The following is a 17,123-nucleotide window of genomic DNA, read 5'->3' as shown; positions in this document are numbered from 1 at the left end:
GGAAAAGTCCAAAAAATCCCCAAGAGGGGGGAAATGGGGGGAGATGGTGCTGAGCCTTCTTCTCAAATAGAGTTCATGGTCCTTCCCTCCAGCAGAAGCATCCCATTAGGGGGCAGAAGGTACTGATGAGATGGGAGTCACAGGCAGATTCAATTTTATATGTGAGATACAGGGCTTTGTATTTTCTATAACAACAAATAGCTAACATTTATAGAGCACTTTAAGGTTTACAAAACACTTTACAAAAGCTATCTCATTTGATCTTCACAAGAATCCTAGAGGGTAGGTGCTAATACTATTTTCATTTTATAGCGGGGAGGACTGAAGCAAACAGGTTAAGTAATTTGTCCAGGTTACACAGCTAATAGATAGCTAGATTTGAATTCAATCTTCCCAACACCAAGTCTAATATTCTATCTACTATACTTCCCAGTTGCCTCTTTAGCAGAAAAATAGAGAATAAATTCAGGAATTCTAACCAAAAGGGCTAGAATACTGTGAAGCTGGCTATTTATGCTTTGAAATTGTTATGATATGAGGAAATGCCAATTTCTAAGGAAAACATTAAAAGCCCTCCATAATTTAGTCCCAAGCTTTCTTTCTGCCCTTCACATATTCTACAGTCCAGTTATACTTTACATGATTAGCTGACACATCTTGTTATCTCCCAGAACTATGTGCACTCACAATAATCATCCTCCATGAATTTTGGGCAGTCCTTTACTATTTCCACCTCTTAAAACCTTCCTGATTTCCAAGGTCCAACTCAGGTACTACCTCTCCATGAATTTGTCCTTGAGCTCTGCCCTTCTTCTAGCTGAAAGTTCTCTCTCTCTTCTGAAATGTCCCTAGAACACTTTGCATGAGGCGAGTGAGATAAGAGAGAGAGCGCATTTATTAAGTACCTGCAACACACACAGTACTAAGTGCTTTCCCTATATTATCTCATCTGATCTTCACATGAAACCCTATGAAGAGTGCTGTTTTGATTGCCATTTTATGACTGAGGAAACTGAGGCAGACAAAGATTAAGTGACTTTCCCAGGGTCACACAGCTATTAAGTGTCTAAAGCTAGATTCAAACTTGGGTCTTTCTGACTCCAGACCCAGAGTTCTATCCACTGAGCCACCTAATTGCCACTATAATGCACACTTAAAAAAATTACACATCATATCCTCCACAGGGTACAATGAATTTGGGTCCAGAACTGAATAAAATGAAGAGAGAGAAAAAATTGAATCTTTCAAGTCTCTGAAGTTTTTCCCTGAAACAAAGGCTCATCTTTTTTTTAAATAAACATTCTTTTGACTTGTACAAGAATATTCATAGCTGCACTCTTTGTGGTTGCAAAAAAATTGGAAAATGAGGGGATGCCCTTCAATTGGGGAATGGCTAAACAAATTGTGGTATATGTTGGTGATGGAATACTATTGTGCTCAAAGGAATAATGAACTGGAGGAATTCCATGTTAACTGTAACGACGTCCAGGAATTGATGCAGAGCGAAGGAAGCAGAACCAGGAGAACATTGTACACAGAGACTGATACACTGTGGTACAATCAAATGTAAAGGAATTCTCTATTAGTAGCAATGCAATGATCCAGGACAATTCTGAAGGACTTAGGAGAAAGAACACTATCCACATCCAGAGAAAGAACTGTGGGAGTAGAAACACAGAAGGAAAACAATTGCTTGATCACCTGGGTTGATGGGGAAATGATTGGGGATGTAGCCTCTACACTGTCACCCTAGTGCAAATATCAATAATATGGAAATAGGTCTTGATCAACGACACATGTTAAACCCAGTGGAATTGCACGTTGGCTATGGGAGGGGTTCAGGGGAGGAGGGGAGGGAAAAAACATGAAGCATATAACCATGGAAAAATATTCTAAATTAACTAATTAAATAAAGTTTTCCCAAAATAGATAGACAAACAAACAAACATTCTTTTGGTGTCATTATACAGCTGCAAGTCATGAAACAGTTTCTGAAACATTTCTCTCAGAAGTCATTCAAAGTACTACGGAGAAGCATAAGATAATCACAAAGAGGCGACTTTTGTTGTTGCTCAGTTCTTTCAGACTGTGTGACCCCATTTGGGGTTTTCTTGCCAAGTTACTGGCATGGTTTGCCATTCTCCCCTGCAGCTCATTTGACAGATGAGGAACCTGAGGAAGACAGCTTACGTAACTTGCCCAAGGTCACACAGCTAGCAAGTGTCTGAGGCTAGATCTGAACTGGGGATGATGAGTCTTTCAGACTCCAAGCCCAGTTCTCTATTCATTATGCCACCTAGCCTCCTATAAAGAGCATATTGCAAACAAGGAATTGAGATGGAGAAGTAGTATAAAAAGTGTCTTCAAGGAAGTATATGAACAAAAAAGATGAGCTGACCATGTGACAAGAGAGAGGGATGGGCAACCCACATGCTCCACACTGATATCTGTGTGATATCAAGAAAATATGAGGAAATACACTGTGGCAAATATATATAGAATGATATCACTAAGAATAGCATGGGATGAGTTGACACAGAGGAGTCACAATCTTCACCGTTGGAGGGAGTGTACACATTGATGAAATTATGGGGCCATTTGAGAAACTTGTTTTTTTAATTATTTTAAATTTTATTGATAAATTTTTCCATGATTACATGATGATTCATGTTCTCTCCCCCTGCCCCTCGTCCCTACCCCCCTCCAGGACCTGACAAGCAATTCCACTGGGTTATACATGTGTTATCACTTGATATCTATTTCCATATTATTCATTTTTGTAATAGTGTAATCTTTTACAACCCAAACTCCAAATCCTATACCCAAATAAACAAGTGATAAATGATATATTTTCTTTTGGATTTCTACTCCCATAGTTCTTTCTCTCGATGTGGATAGCATTCTTTCTCATAAGTCCCTCAGGGGTGTCCTGTATGAATGCATTGCTATTAGTAGCAAAGTTAGTTACATTTGACCGTCCCACAATGTTTTGGTTACTGGATACAATGTTCTCCTGGTTCTGTTAATTTCATTCTGCATCAATTCATGAAGGTCTTTCCACATTTGAGTAACTTCTAAAAAAAGTCTAACTCTCTCATATTTCATATGGTATGAAGGTGACCTAGAGTTCTTTTTTTAATTATTATTATTTTTAATTCATTATTATATATTTGTTTTGTATTATATTTTCCAGAATACATAGATATGATTTTAATCATCATTTTCTGACATTTATCAATTCATATCCTCTCTCCCTCCTTCTCCTCTCTGCCCCAGACAGCAGATAATATAATATTGGTTCTCTATGTGATATCATGAAATACATATTTCCACATTCATCATGTTGTGAAATAAGATGTATCTTGCTTATGCAAGAACTTGAGGTTCTTATGGTCTACTCTAGAGGAGTATAAGCTTGAGTAGCTCCTACAAGGACTAATTCTGTGATTTCATTGTCCTAGATAATTCTCATGGAGGAAACTCTTTCTGCCAACACAGACTGGCACCTCCTCTGGAACTTACAGCCGCAGAGAGCTTCTTTTTTTTGTTTTGTTTATGCAACTTTATTGAAGAAAAATAAATCAATTACTAGCAGAGCTATTAGTTGATCACTCATCCATTGACAACTTGCATCATTTATTCAGTGCTATATTAAACAGTGTATTGGAAGATAGATTAACTAATAGCTCCAAGCCTCCTAACAAAATTTAAATGAAAATTACAAAAAGTTCAAGACCCTATTTTGGAATACAAGGGGTGTTTGACTTCCAATTTCCATTCTCTGTAGAACAAGAACAGGTCATTCCTTTATTGACATGCATAAAATACATCACGTTTTCTGTTCTGCTGATGCTATAAATTCAGTACCAATTCTCCAACCATATCAGTTATGAGCATAAAGTATATCATGAAACCTCAAATCTCTAACAACGGAAGGTTTTAAACAAGATGGATGCTGCTACAGTAATGTTGCTTCCTTTGATATGACAATTGTGCATCCATCTCCCTCCCCCTCAGATGGTATCTTCAGCATCTGTTAGAGCAATGAGGAATGGGGTTTTAGTCTCATAACCAAGTTAGAGTGAAGACATTGGCCACATAATACACATGCTCCGTTTTTTAAAAAATTCTGAGTCTTGGGCAATTGTTCTCTTGTAACTACTTTACAGTTTCTAAAAGCAGTTATTGTCCAAAGCTGGAAGAACTTAAGTCTTCTCAGATGAGCATGTGCATGAATGGAGGGAGGTAAACAAAAAATAAAATTAAAAAAGATGAGGTCTGATAGGGGAGCAGCCGGATAAGAAAATCAAAAAAGGAACAGTAATTTAAAGTTTATTCCAGCTATAATGCAGGTTATTCTGACTTTAAGGTAGCATCACATGGCATACTTCTGAGTCCATTCTCGAGATATTCTGTTGTACTTGTCTCTGTCTGTTTTATAGATCCGTGCAATCTCTGGCACTAAGGGGTCATCTGGGTTTGGATCACATAGCAGTGAACAAATGGATAAAAGAACTTTAGAAAGAGTTAAAGCAGGAGACCACTGTGATCTTAGAATATCGAGACAAATGCTGCCATTACTGTTAATGTTTGGATGATAAATTCTTGTTGTAAATGCAACCTTAGGTGGTTTGAAGGGGTAGTCTGTAGGGAAATGAATTGTCAAAAAGAATACACCGCCTTGATATGGGCTGTCATTAGGTCCCATAATTGTGGCTTGCCAATGAAACATATCATCCCCAACTGGACCTGCAGAACACTGTGCTGGAGGGTCACGGGCCAAATCGCTAAGTTCCTTATTAATCCGTTTCAGCGCCATGGTGTGTGCTTCTTTCCGCCTCTTCCTCGCTCTCTCGATGGGCAGATGGGTCCGGCCAAAAACTCTGATTATCCCGGGCGGCGGGGAGGGGTTGGGGGAGGGGATCTCTCTTCTCACACCGGCTCCGCCCGACACAGGCGCAGAGGGGCCGGGGCCTCCCTCAAGCTGCGGCCTCGGCCTCGGCCTCCTCCCCGCGCGGCAGCTGGTGCGTCCCCGGCCCTACGGGGCTCACGCGCACGACACAGCCACAAGATCCGCAGAGAGCTTCTTAGGGCAGGCATTGAAGGTTAGAGGATGTACCCAGGCTTTCACACAGTCAGCATGTTGGAAGTGGGACTTGACCCCTCGTCTTCCTGACTCAAAGGCCACCTCTTTTTCCCCTAAACTATGCTACCTTTTATATATTGTTCACAATATCTTGACAGGAAATACCTGATTACTCATGAGAGAGTCAAAGCAGAATCCAGTTGTCTATCTGCTGTCAAATTACCACACTGTCACAGAAAAGGTTAAAATAGCATTGCATTAATGAAAATCAAATATTTCAACATTTCATTTACTTCAGAAGAGTAAGAGTTATCAAAGGGGGAGGGGAAAGGTTTATCAGAGAATTTTTTAAAATCCCCAAAACTTGATTAGCCATTCGACAATGAATGGGCGAGCCCTCGATTTCCAGTTCTTTGCCACTACAAAGAGAGTGACTGCTATAAATATTTTAGGAAAGAGGTTCTGTTCCTTTTTCCCTCATCACCTTAGGAAATAAACCTGATAGTGGCATTGCTGGGTCAAAAGATATATAAATTTATAACTCTGTGGCATATATGTCCATCCTCAGAGAAAGAACTGATGAAGAGAAACAAACAAGACATAGTTTTATATATACATATGTCTTTTGTTAAATGGTGCCTAGGAACACAACCTTTGCTTAGAAAGCTCAACTCAGAAGGAACCCATTCCGTCCTGATGCATTCTATTCCACTTTTGGATAGCTTTGGATGTCAAGATGTTTTTTTCTTACATTGTCTAAATCCTTTTCTCTTCTACTTACACCTATTGGTCCTATTCTCTGAGGCCAAACAAGTCTTATCTTTTTTCCACATGTCCATGAGATATTTCACGATAATTATCATATCTCTCATAACTCCTTCTTAAAGAAACCCTTACCTTCTATCTTAGAATCAAACTGTGTATTGGTTCTAAGGCAGTAGAGTGGTAAGGGCTAGACAATGGGAGCTAAGTGACTTGCCCAGAGTCACACAGCTAGGAAATGTTTGAGGCCATATTTGAACCCAGGTTTTCCTGACTTGAGTCCAACATTTGATCCACTGGCTACTCTAACAGTATGTGACCAGTTCTTTCTGTCTGGACTCTGCCTTTTTCAATATAAACTTCAAAATTTCTCCTAGAATTCTCTTCCTTATGCATGAATATGGCATTATTCCTAAGATCAGCCATCTCCAGAGGCTCTTTATTGCCTGCGGAGAAGACCTCAAACTCTTTTGGCATTCAAGAGTCTCTGAAATGTGATGTCACCCAACTTTTCTATATCTGCTCCAGCTGATAAAGACTACTCTTTACTACTAGTACAAAAATATTTATAGCAGTTCTTTTTCAGTGGTAAAGCATTACAAATTGAGGAGACATCCCTCATTTGGGGAACGGCTGAACAAATTGTGGTATATGATGGTGATGGAATTCTATTGAGCTATTAAGGATTGATGAACAGGATGATTTCAGAAAGAGTTGCAAAGACCTCCCTGAACTGATACAGAGTGAAATAAGCCGAACCAGGAGAACATTATACACACTCACAGCAATACTGTGGAATAATCAACTATGATAGACTTTGCTACTAACAGCAGTAGAATGATTCAGGAAAATTCTGAGGGACTTATGACAAAGAATGCTATCCTCCTCCAGAGAAAGAACTGTTGGAGCCGGAATGCAAATGAAAGCATATGATTTTTCACATTAGTTTATTGTGTTCTTGTTTTGGAGTTGTGGTTTTATATTATTATTATTCTCTTATAACAAAGACCTATAAGAAAATGTGTTTTTGCACAATAATGCATGTATAACCCAGATCAAATTGCTCACCATCTCTGGGAAGGGGGATGAACGGATAGGAGGGAGACAATTTAGGTTTTATAACTTCAGAAAATGCATGTGGAAATTTGTTATTGTATGTAATTGGGAAAATAAAACATATTTTTTTTAAAGGAAGGAAGGAAACTCCATGGGAAGCATGCTCCATGGGGTGATGAAAAATCTGACACAACTGAACAACAGCAACAATTATTCTCAGGGACAAGAACTTTCTGTTGTCTCTTGTTCTCACCACAGTTCTCTGCATCAAGAACTTATTGCAGACACTTAATAAATGTGTGTTGTATTGTTTTCTGACTTCTAGAGCTCAATCCCCACCACCATTCTGCTTCTCTCCCATAATCTGCCCAAGATCACAGATTAAGAAATAGCAAAGCTAGGATTCCAAAGCTGGATTTGTTTGGCTCCCCATCCTAGGATTCTTTCTACTATACCCCCATTCTTAGTGCTATCTCAAGAGTGTTTATTGAACAAAAATGATACATTTATTAATTAGCTCAATATCCTGAGTTTGCAGAAGCTGCTTAAATCCTATCAAAATGGATCCTAAATGATCACACCCATCTTACTGTGACTCTTAAGCAAGAATGTTCCCAAAAGAAGTTAAATATTTCTTTGTTTCCTAAAATCAGTTTTATGTAGTCGTTGAGAGAATTTTTCTTTTCACTCCTCAAGGCTTTGCCTCTAGCCTAAATTGGCCCAGTACAAATAATTAGGCAACAGGGGGATGGATATTGACGCCAAGGAAGAGTCAGTGAACTGGCTAGGGTAGCCAAAGAGCTAGCTACACCCTGGTGGTAATCCATGCTAGGAACTGAATAACATGCTTTTAGAAAAAGGCCTTATCCTGAATTGCCCCGGCCAACTGCCTTCTGTCCTTCACTTGAACTAGCTAAGCTGGGATCATTACATGGACTGCTGCCTCCCAGCCAATCAGAGCTCCTCTGCTCCAGGCAGCTGGCAATTCCATCCATCCATCTATCCATCAACAAGTCTGTCACCTGTGGCTACTCCACTGTGAGGAATCCACAGCAGGTACAAGATGTGTCTGCTGCCTCCAGGAGCCTCTAACGTGCAGATGAAACAAAATAAACCATTGGTGGGATATTAACTTATTAAAACACTAGGAGGTAAAAGGAAGGCACTGAGGTGACTAGGATTTTTACAAAGAATGTAAGCTGGTTTGGACCTTAAAGGACAGCTGTGATATGTATAAACAAGGGGAGGAATGGAGGGAAAGCATAGATTCAGAGAGAAGCTGGTGCACTAGCCCTACAGCTGGCCTTATCAGTGGAGATTTGCAAAGATCCACAGAAGTCTAAAAAAAGAATGAATTGGAGGTAGATGTGTGCTCAATGGATAGAGAACCAGGGTTCAAATCTGGCCTCAGACACTTCCTAGCTGTATGACCTGGGCCAAGTCACTTAACCCCCTTTGCCTAGCCCTTACCCTTTTTTCTGCCTTAGGACAAATGCACAGTATTGATTCTAAAATGGAAGGTAAGGTTTTTTTATGAAAAAGAGAATTAATTTGTAAAAATCAAGAAAGAATTGAGATTGTGCAACACCCTGCCCTTCCCTTCTTGAAAGGCAGCCTAAATAATAATGTATCAGATTTGCCACCAATTTATTAGCTATGTGACAAGGATAAATTACTTAAATTCTCTGAACTCCCAGTTTCCTTCGCTGTAAAATGAGGATTATAATCCCTCTAGTACCTCTCTTAGGGTTATTGAGATGATCAAGTGAAATATAGTGTTTTATTAAACTTAAAGCCCTAGACAAGATATCTTAAAGCTCTTTGTGCAATTTTAAACTTGAATAGCTTTATAAGCTATTTCTAATAGCTTAATACTACATGAAGTCTTGCATAGACACCCTGTATAAGAAAATGCCAGCTACTGTTAATTTGTCAGAAAAGAGATTAATATGAAAGAAGAAAAAAGAAGAAGCAATTGGCAAACCTAATAAATCGGAGAGTCTCTCCACCTGAGTGATGTAGAAAGTAGACTAGAGCCCAAGCAAAGGATCAGTGGTGGGGCTATTGATACGGTCCCAGCCCTTGGAAGCTCATTTGAGTCTGAACAATGACTGCCCAATCTGGGGCAGCTGCTCAGTGGGCGTTGATAAAAGTTCCATCCACTTTTCAGAGAGATTGCCACTTATGCTATCATCTAACTCTTCTCTATATTCTACCCATTGCACATTGGTTCGCCAGGGAGATTTCAGTAACTTTCACCACCTAACTCTGGAAGGATTCCTAAGAAGCCATGATTTTATACGTGAGCTTCTTTCCCCTAGAAGTATACAATATTCTTACCAAGCAGAAAGTATTTACACTGGAGAGACACAGAGCCTCTGCACTAAAGAGCAGTTGATTGGCCTTGGAAAGCAGCCTGAAAACTTTTGTTTCTTCACCCTCGCTCCCCCTTCCAGGATGATCAAGATGCTTTTCAACTGAACCCTTCTTTTGTCAAGGGGGAGAAAATGACTAAGCATGAGCAAGCTAGTCTGCTAGAAGATGAGTCATCTTAGACCTTTGCCTGTTTCCTAATCTACAATGAACTTGGCCACTTTTTAAGTTCTGGCCTGATGAGGGTGAAGTCAAGGGCTCCTGACTTTCCCAGATGGACCAAAAGAATGGGACCCATTCTGGCAGGTCTGGCTGGGTGGAAGCAGCCATAATGGCTCTGGAGGTAGATGACCTAGACCCCCGGGGCAGGGAACCGTAAGAAAGGGATGTCCATGTTGGAACACAGAAGCATTACCTTTTCTGTCTCTACGCAAAATACTTCACTTCTTTTAGGATCATCCATATCAATCAGTTCAATAAAGGACAAGCTTCAGAAAGATGGAATTGTTGAAAATCTTTCTCTCTCTCTAAACTAGAGCAGACTTAACATATAAGCAAAAGAAAGTAACTTCTAGAAAGTCAATATAGTTTAGTGGAAAGAACATGGGGTTTGAAATTAGAGCATCTGAGCTTGAATCCTTATTCTACTACCCACTACCTTGGGCAAGTCACTGAACTTTTCTAAGCCTCATTTTCTTCATATGTAAATAATAATTTTAATAAATAAAATAAATAATTTACTTTTAATACATAAATAATAAATAAAAATAAAATTTTATTAAAACTTTAAAATTTTTTAAAATATGTAAATGATGGGTTTGGGTCAGATGATCTCCAACAACCTTCCAATCCTAAACTTTATGAGTATGATAGAAGATCTGAGAGAAGAAATGTGTTATAATAGAAAAATGACTGTCTTTAGAGTCATATGACATAGGTTCAAAAAATTTTTTAATCTTTACTTTCATCTTAAAATCAATACTATACATTGGTTCTAAGGGAGAAGAGGGGCAAGGGCTATGCTTGCCTGGAGTCACACAGCTAGGAAGTGTTGGGGCCGATTTGTTCACAAGACCTCCCTTTTCAAGGTCTGGCTCTCTATCCACCCATATGCCCCACCTTCAAATCCTATCTCTGGGATTTACTACCTGTATTAATCTTGGGCAAATGATAACTTCCCTGGGCCTCAGGACCCTCATCTTCAGAGTGAAGAGGTTGAATTGGATGGCTTCTCATGTCTCTTTCTCTTCTAAATCTGATTCCTCCAAGCACATCCAAGACCTTTTCCACCAAATTTCCACCTGAAATTTGACCCAAGGAGTTTCATTCTTTTAATGTAGGACTTTGGTCCCTGTTTTAGTGTTAATCTCCTAGAAGAAACTATTATTTTAAGCTCTATAAGTCATTTTCACTTTAGTGTAAATGAGTTCCCAACTCTTTTCTCCAGAGAAGAGTTTGAGATTGAGAGACTCCAGGAACAAAATGTTGGAAAAGGTAGAACTAGGACACCAAAGGGAGCAAAACACTTTACATATTTGCTCAGTCCTGGCAGTGCATGCTGACTCAAAGAACTATGGTCCCAGGATTTGTGGGATAAGAAAAGACCTCACACAGGGTACACTTTGTACTAAATCCATTCCTGGAATTAATAGATGCTGCAAAATGCCAGCACAAATAAGATAAGACACAATCAGAAGGAAAAGAAGAAATAAGTAAAACAGCACGAACTCCTAGACCTAATCATCTTGCCAGAAAGGGTCAAGTTGGCAAGAATCTAGTTATTATTCGATACATAAAGGACTTGTGACTTTATTGCCTCGGCTACTCACTTCAGATTCCAATTTAAACCTCTCTGTACCTTGGCATACAAGCTTTAATAGTTCTCAAGGAGAACTTTATAGGTAACTCTCACATAAAGGAAAGAAAAGCATTTCAAGCTATGAGTTACACCCTTGCCACACATACTCCCTAAACTTGAACCCACATTCCCACAAGAACCTGTAAATACTTGCAGGAGAATGTGTCACAGATTTGGAGGAGATGTTTTGTACCAACAATGCCACTTGAGTAAATATTCCTTGCTAAAAGTTAATTAAGTCTGGATAACTAATTGATACCCCCCCAAAAAAAATTAGGAGAAGCATATCAGTGGGGGAAGGGGCTCTTGAGCTATAACATCAGAAAGACATCCTGCAACCTTCATGGCTACCCCTAGAATTCTAAAAAAAAAAAACACTGTAGCTGAGTTATGGGGTCTTAACCTGCCAGTTACAGTGGAAATTGGACACTTGAGCTGAGTTTGAAAGAGAGAAGAGTTTCTGAGAAGCAAAGGTGAGGAGAGATATTTCAAGCAGCAGAGGGAGACATTTCAGGCATGAACTGATAGTACAAAGGCACAGAGATGAAAGATGAAGTTCTTATGTTAAAGGAACAAGACATAGGCAGGCATTATTGGCTCTTAGAGTGCAGGAAGGGAATAATATAAAACAAGAATGGATGAGTAGATGGGGATCAGGTTGGAAAGGCTTTAAAAATCAAATGGAGGATCTTTTTTTGGAGGATTTGATCTTAAAGCAAAGAATCATCAGAATTTATTTATTTATGGACGGATCTGTAGTTTAGGAAAATTACTTGGACTGTTGTCTAGGAGTTGGATTAGAGTAGAAGAGAGAAAGAGAGAAATGAAGCAACTAGGTGATCATGTGGATGAAGTTCTGAACTTGGAGTTAGGGAGATAACGAGTTCAAATTCTGCCTTAGACTCTCACTAGCTGTGTGACCCCAAACAAGTTCCTTATCTTAAAATGGAAATAATAAAAGTATGTAAGTCACAGGGTTGTTGCAAGGATCAAATGAGTGGAGCCAGATTAGTAGGTTATGCAAAAGTCCAGGTAGAGGTACACAGGTATAAGGCTCCGTGACCCACTGAGAAATTAGATGAAGATTTGCGGAGAATCTGTTATCTATACCCAAAACAAAATGTATAACCAATGTTGGGGCAGGAAGGAAACTGGGAAACCAGATAGTCTAATCTATAAGCAAGCTATGTGGTGATGTCTCTGAGCTGAGAATGCTCTTTTAGTGGGTCCTTCCTCTCCTGTCTATAAGTCACATATCCCTTTAGCCAAGTCTGAGATAATGAGAATGGAAGAATTTAAGAGAGCCAAATTCATTCACGGGTGCCAAGAAGGAAGAGAATAATGGGTCTAGGGGAAATCTAAAACCACATTAACCAAAATGGGGCCCTTGCAGCTTCCTGCTAGTGACTTTCAACTGAATGTTGAGTAAGGAGCAGAATGGGAAATCAGTACAATCTCTTTGGTTAGACAAGATACAAGGGAAGAAAAGGGGCAACAGGGAGTTTTTCAAGGGGGAGAGGAGAATGAGGGAAAAAATGCATAGATTTGTGGGGGAACATGGACTATTGTGACTCCCTCAAAAGTTCCATCTAACCCCCACCAAATCAAAAAAGAAAAGCCAAAAATTCACATCCCCTTTTCTAAACCAGGATTCAAGCCTTTTAAGGATTTCTTCCCCCATCATTACATGAGATTAGTCACAAAGTCTAGTTCCTGGCACTTCCACAATGCAGCTCAGAAGGGGTGGGGGTGGGGGAATGGTGGGGGATCTCATTTGGAAAGCACATTGAGGCTCAGGTTATTTTCTGAAATTCTTTTCTCCAGATTCCTTATTGTTCTCACTAACCATGTCCACAAACAACAACAAAAAAATTCCTGATGAGGAATCAGGGACTTGGAAATAAATAAAAGTCACTCTGATAGAATATAGTATTCCATTGAAAAGGTATTAAAACAAAACACAGCTTTTCTCCCAGCTCATTCAGAGGACCTGCCTAATACCCTAGGCAGGTCCACACAGCTGGCACTGCAGCCTGTGATGGTCTTGGCTGTATTTCAAGTGCTGTGTTTTCTCACAGATACATGGTTCTTGTACAATGTCTTCAATATAATTGTCGGCAAGAATAGTTCCCATCAGTTCAGTTTTTTCCCTTCTTCCTCCATTCTTCATCGCATCAGGGCATTGGGTTTGAACTCAATGAGGAGGAATCCTCATTGATGCTTTTACTTTCCCTTTGGACTCCTCTTCTTCCTAACCCTCCTGCCCCAATCTCAGTTGCAATATCTTACTGCCTACCAGGCATATAGAAATATGTTCCTGCAGTAACATTTTTCTTAGGTTCTGGCTTTAAGAATCGAGTGCCCTTGGGGGCAGCTGGATGACTCAATGGATTGAGAGCAGGCCTAGAAATGGGAGGTCCTATGTTTAAATCTAGCCTGAGCCATCCACATAATTGACCATATTAACAAGCAAACTGACAAAAACCACATGATTATCTCAATAGATGTAGAAAAAGCCTTTGACAAAATACAACACCCATTCCTATTGAAAACACTAGAAAGTATAGGAATAGAAGGGTCATTCCTAAAAATAATAAACAGTATATATCTAAAACCATCAGCAAACATAATCTGCAATGGGGATAAACTAGAAGCCTTCCCAATAAGATCAGGAGTGAAACAAGGATGCCCATTATCATCCCTATTATTTAACATTGTACTAGAAACACTAGCAGTAGCAATTAGAGAAGAAAAAGAAATTGAAGGTATTAAAATAGGTAACGAGGAGACCAAGTTATCACTCTTTGCAGATGACATGATGGTCTACTTAAAGAATCCTAGAGAATCAACTAAAAAAACTAGTTGAAATAATCAACGACTTTAGCAAAGTTGCAGGATACAAAATAAATCCACATAAGTCATTAGCATTTCTATACATCTCCAACACATCTCAGCAGCAAGAAATAGAAAGAGAAATCCCATTTAAAATCACCCTAGTCAATATAAAAATACTTAGGATTCTATCTGCTGAGACAAACACAGGAACTATTTGAACACAACTACAAAACACTCTCCACACAATTAAAACTAGATCTAAACAATTGGAAAAACATTGATTGCTCATGGGTAGGATGAGCTAACATAATAAAAATGCAATCCTACCCAAATTAATTTACTTATTTAGTACCAAACCCATTGAACTACCAAAAAACTTTTTTACTGAATTAGAAAAAAACATAACAAAGTTCATTTGGAAGAACAAAATATCAAAGATAGCCAGGGAAATCATGAAAAAAAAAATGCAAAGGAAGGAAGCCTTGCAGTCCCAGATCTTAAACTATACTATAAAGCAGTGGTTTATCAAAACAATTTGGTACTGGCTAAGAGACAGAAAGGAGGATCAGTGGAATAGACTTGAGGTAAGTGACCTCAGCAAGACAGTCTATGACAAGCCCAAAGATCCCAGCTTTTGGGACCAAAATCTACTATCTGATAAAAACTGCTGGGAAAATTGGAAGACAGTATGGGAGAAATTAGGTTTGGATCAGCATCTCACACCCTACACCAAGATAAACTCAGAATAGGTGAATGACTTGAATATAAAGAAGGAAACTATAAGCAAATTAGGTGAACACAGAATAGTATACTTGTCAGATCTTTGGGAAAGGAAAGACTTTAAAACCAAGCAAGAGCTAGAAAAAATCAGAAAATATAAAATCAATAATTTTGATGGCATCAAATTTAAAAGGTTTTGTACAAACAAAACCAATGCAACCAAAATTAGAAGGGAAGTGACCAATTGGGAAACAATCTTCATAACAAAAACCTCTGACAAAGGTCTAATTACTCAAACTTATAGAGAGCTAAACCAATTGTACAAAAAATCAAGCCATTCTCCAATTGATAAATGGGCAAAGGACATGAATAGGCAATTTTCAGTTAAAGAAATCAAAACCATTAATAAGCACATGAAAAAGTGTTCTAAATCTCTTATATCAGAGAGATGCAAATCAAAACAACTCTGAGGTATCACCTCACACCTAGCAGATTGGCCAACATGACAGCAAAGGAAAGTAATGAATGTTGGAGGGGATGTGACAAAGTGGGGACATTAATTCATTGCTGGTGGAGTTGTGAATTAATCCAACAATTCTGGAGGGCAATTTGGAACTATGCCCAAAGGGTGATAAAAGACTGTCGGCCCTTTGATCTAGTCATAGCACTGCTGGGTTTGTACCCCCAAAGAGATAATAAGGAAAAATACATGTACAAGAATGTTTATAGCTGCTCTCTTTATGGTGGCCAAAAATTGGAAAACGAGGGGATGCCCATCAATTGGGTAATGGCTGAACAAATTGTGGTATCTGTTGGTGATGGAATACTATTGTGCTAAAAGGAATAATAAAGTGGAGGAATTCTATGGGGACTGGAACAACCTCCAGGAAGTGACGCAGAGCGAAAGGAGCAGAACCAGGAGAACATTGTACACAGAGACTGATACACTGTGGTACAATAGAAGGTAATGGACTTCTCCATTCGTGGCAATGCAGTGACCCTGAACAACCCAGAGGAATCTAGGAGAAAGAACACTATCCACATGCAGAGGAAAAACTATGGGAAAAACTAGAAATACCAAAGAAAAACAACAGCTTGATTACATGGGTGGAGGGGATATGGCTGGGGATGTAGATTCTAAATGAACATGCTAATGCAAACACCAACAACATGGAAATAGGTTTTTAAAAAACCTATTTAATCAAGGACACATGTAATATCCAGTGAAATTGTGTGTCAGCTACGGAAAGGTGGGGGTAGGGGAGGGAAGAGAAAAATATGATTCTTGTAACCAAGAAATAATGTTATAAATTGATTAAATAAATTAATTTAAATTTTAAAAAAATATGGTAAATCTAGCCTCAGATACTTCCTAGCTGTGTGACCCTATGCAAGTCACTTAACCCCCATTGCCTAGTCCTTACCATTCTTCTGCCTTGGAACAGTATTTTATTGATTCTAAGATGGAAGGTAAGGGTTTAAAAAATAATAATAATACAATGCCCCCTCATAGTAGGTGTCTGTAATGACCTTCTATAGCTGTTGTTAACTTGGGCTGCAGATAGGTTGCCTTTAAGAAAGTTATGGTGTATGTACAACTCCTCTCCCTCACCCTTAAACAGAATGAAAAAGGAATAGTCATGAAAGAACTAATTTTATTTTTTGTCTAGATGTCTCCATAGTCTTTCTCTGGAAACCTGATCTCCACAGGCCCAGAAAACCAAGACAGGAGAAATCATTGCAAGTCAGAAAACCACAGACCTTAATTAGTTGAAGTCCCTTAGCCCATAGAACAACAACCCCCAAGCCTGGACTTACATGGACGAGATTCAATAGTGGAGGTTACTCCTCCCCCCAAATCAATATTTTTTTGGCTCAGATTGCCCTCACCCAGAATTGTCTCTGAGAAATCTCCACAGATATGAATAAAAGGATTCCCAGATCCTGTACCAGCACTGAAGGTAATAATAATGCATGCTAGGCTCAAAATGCTTTTTATTCCACCCCACAGAATATGCTAAAACACAAAGTATTCATAGTAACCCAACACATTTGGATTTTTCTCAGAGTCTTTTTATCCTTCAGACACAGTGCCAGCCTATGATTTAGATTCAATTTAGTAGATAAATAAAACTGGAGCTGCTAGCAAGAAGACCTTCTGACATGTTGGTGTTGACCTTCTTTCACACTAGAAATCCATCTTGGCATCTAGCTTCATGATATCACCCATAAGATTCAGACAGTCCTGGGAGCAAAATATACTTGAGGCTGCTAGACAAGCCACCCTCTTCCTATTGGATGTGCACAGTCTAAATAACTCAATAAAAATGGGAGGCAAAGTCCTAATCTTTTCATCTTCCATAAGATTGCGTAGATGCCTCCAAAGTTCCAATTGCTTCTAGACTACATGCACGAAGTCAGGAAGATAACATT

The 17,123-nt window shown here is 39.0% G+C and overlaps 1 protein-coding gene across 1 annotated transcript; it reads right to left on the bottom strand.

The window, feature by feature from the left end:
- Positions 1-4,316: 4,316 nt before the first annotated feature.
- Positions 4,317-5,008, bottom strand: LOC100020459 (ubiquitin-conjugating enzyme E2 D3-like). The gene has a single exon (XM_056824114.1). It carries the CDS (start codon positions 4,817-4,819, stop codon positions 4,376-4,378), a length of 444 nt encoding a protein of 147 aa, XP_056680092.1. The 5' UTR covers positions 4,820-5,008; the 3' UTR covers positions 4,317-4,375.
- Between the last annotated feature and the right edge of the window lie 12,115 nt (positions 5,009-17,123).

This window comes from Monodelphis domestica, chromosome 3 (genome assembly GCF_027887165.1).
Source record: "Monodelphis domestica isolate mMonDom1 chromosome 3, mMonDom1.pri, whole genome shotgun sequence".
NCBI lineage: Eukaryota > Metazoa > Chordata > Mammalia > Didelphimorphia > Didelphidae > Monodelphis > Monodelphis domestica.
The sequence above is the reverse complement of the archived record's forward strand: the minus strand, read 5'-3'. Positions and strand labels throughout refer to the sequence as shown.

Bases quoted from the DNA above. Each gene is read 5' to 3' on its own strand.
- LOC100020459 (XM_056824114.1), bottom strand. From the start codon at position 4,819: ATGGCGCTGAAACGGATTAATAAGGAACTTAGCGATTTGGCCCGTGAC.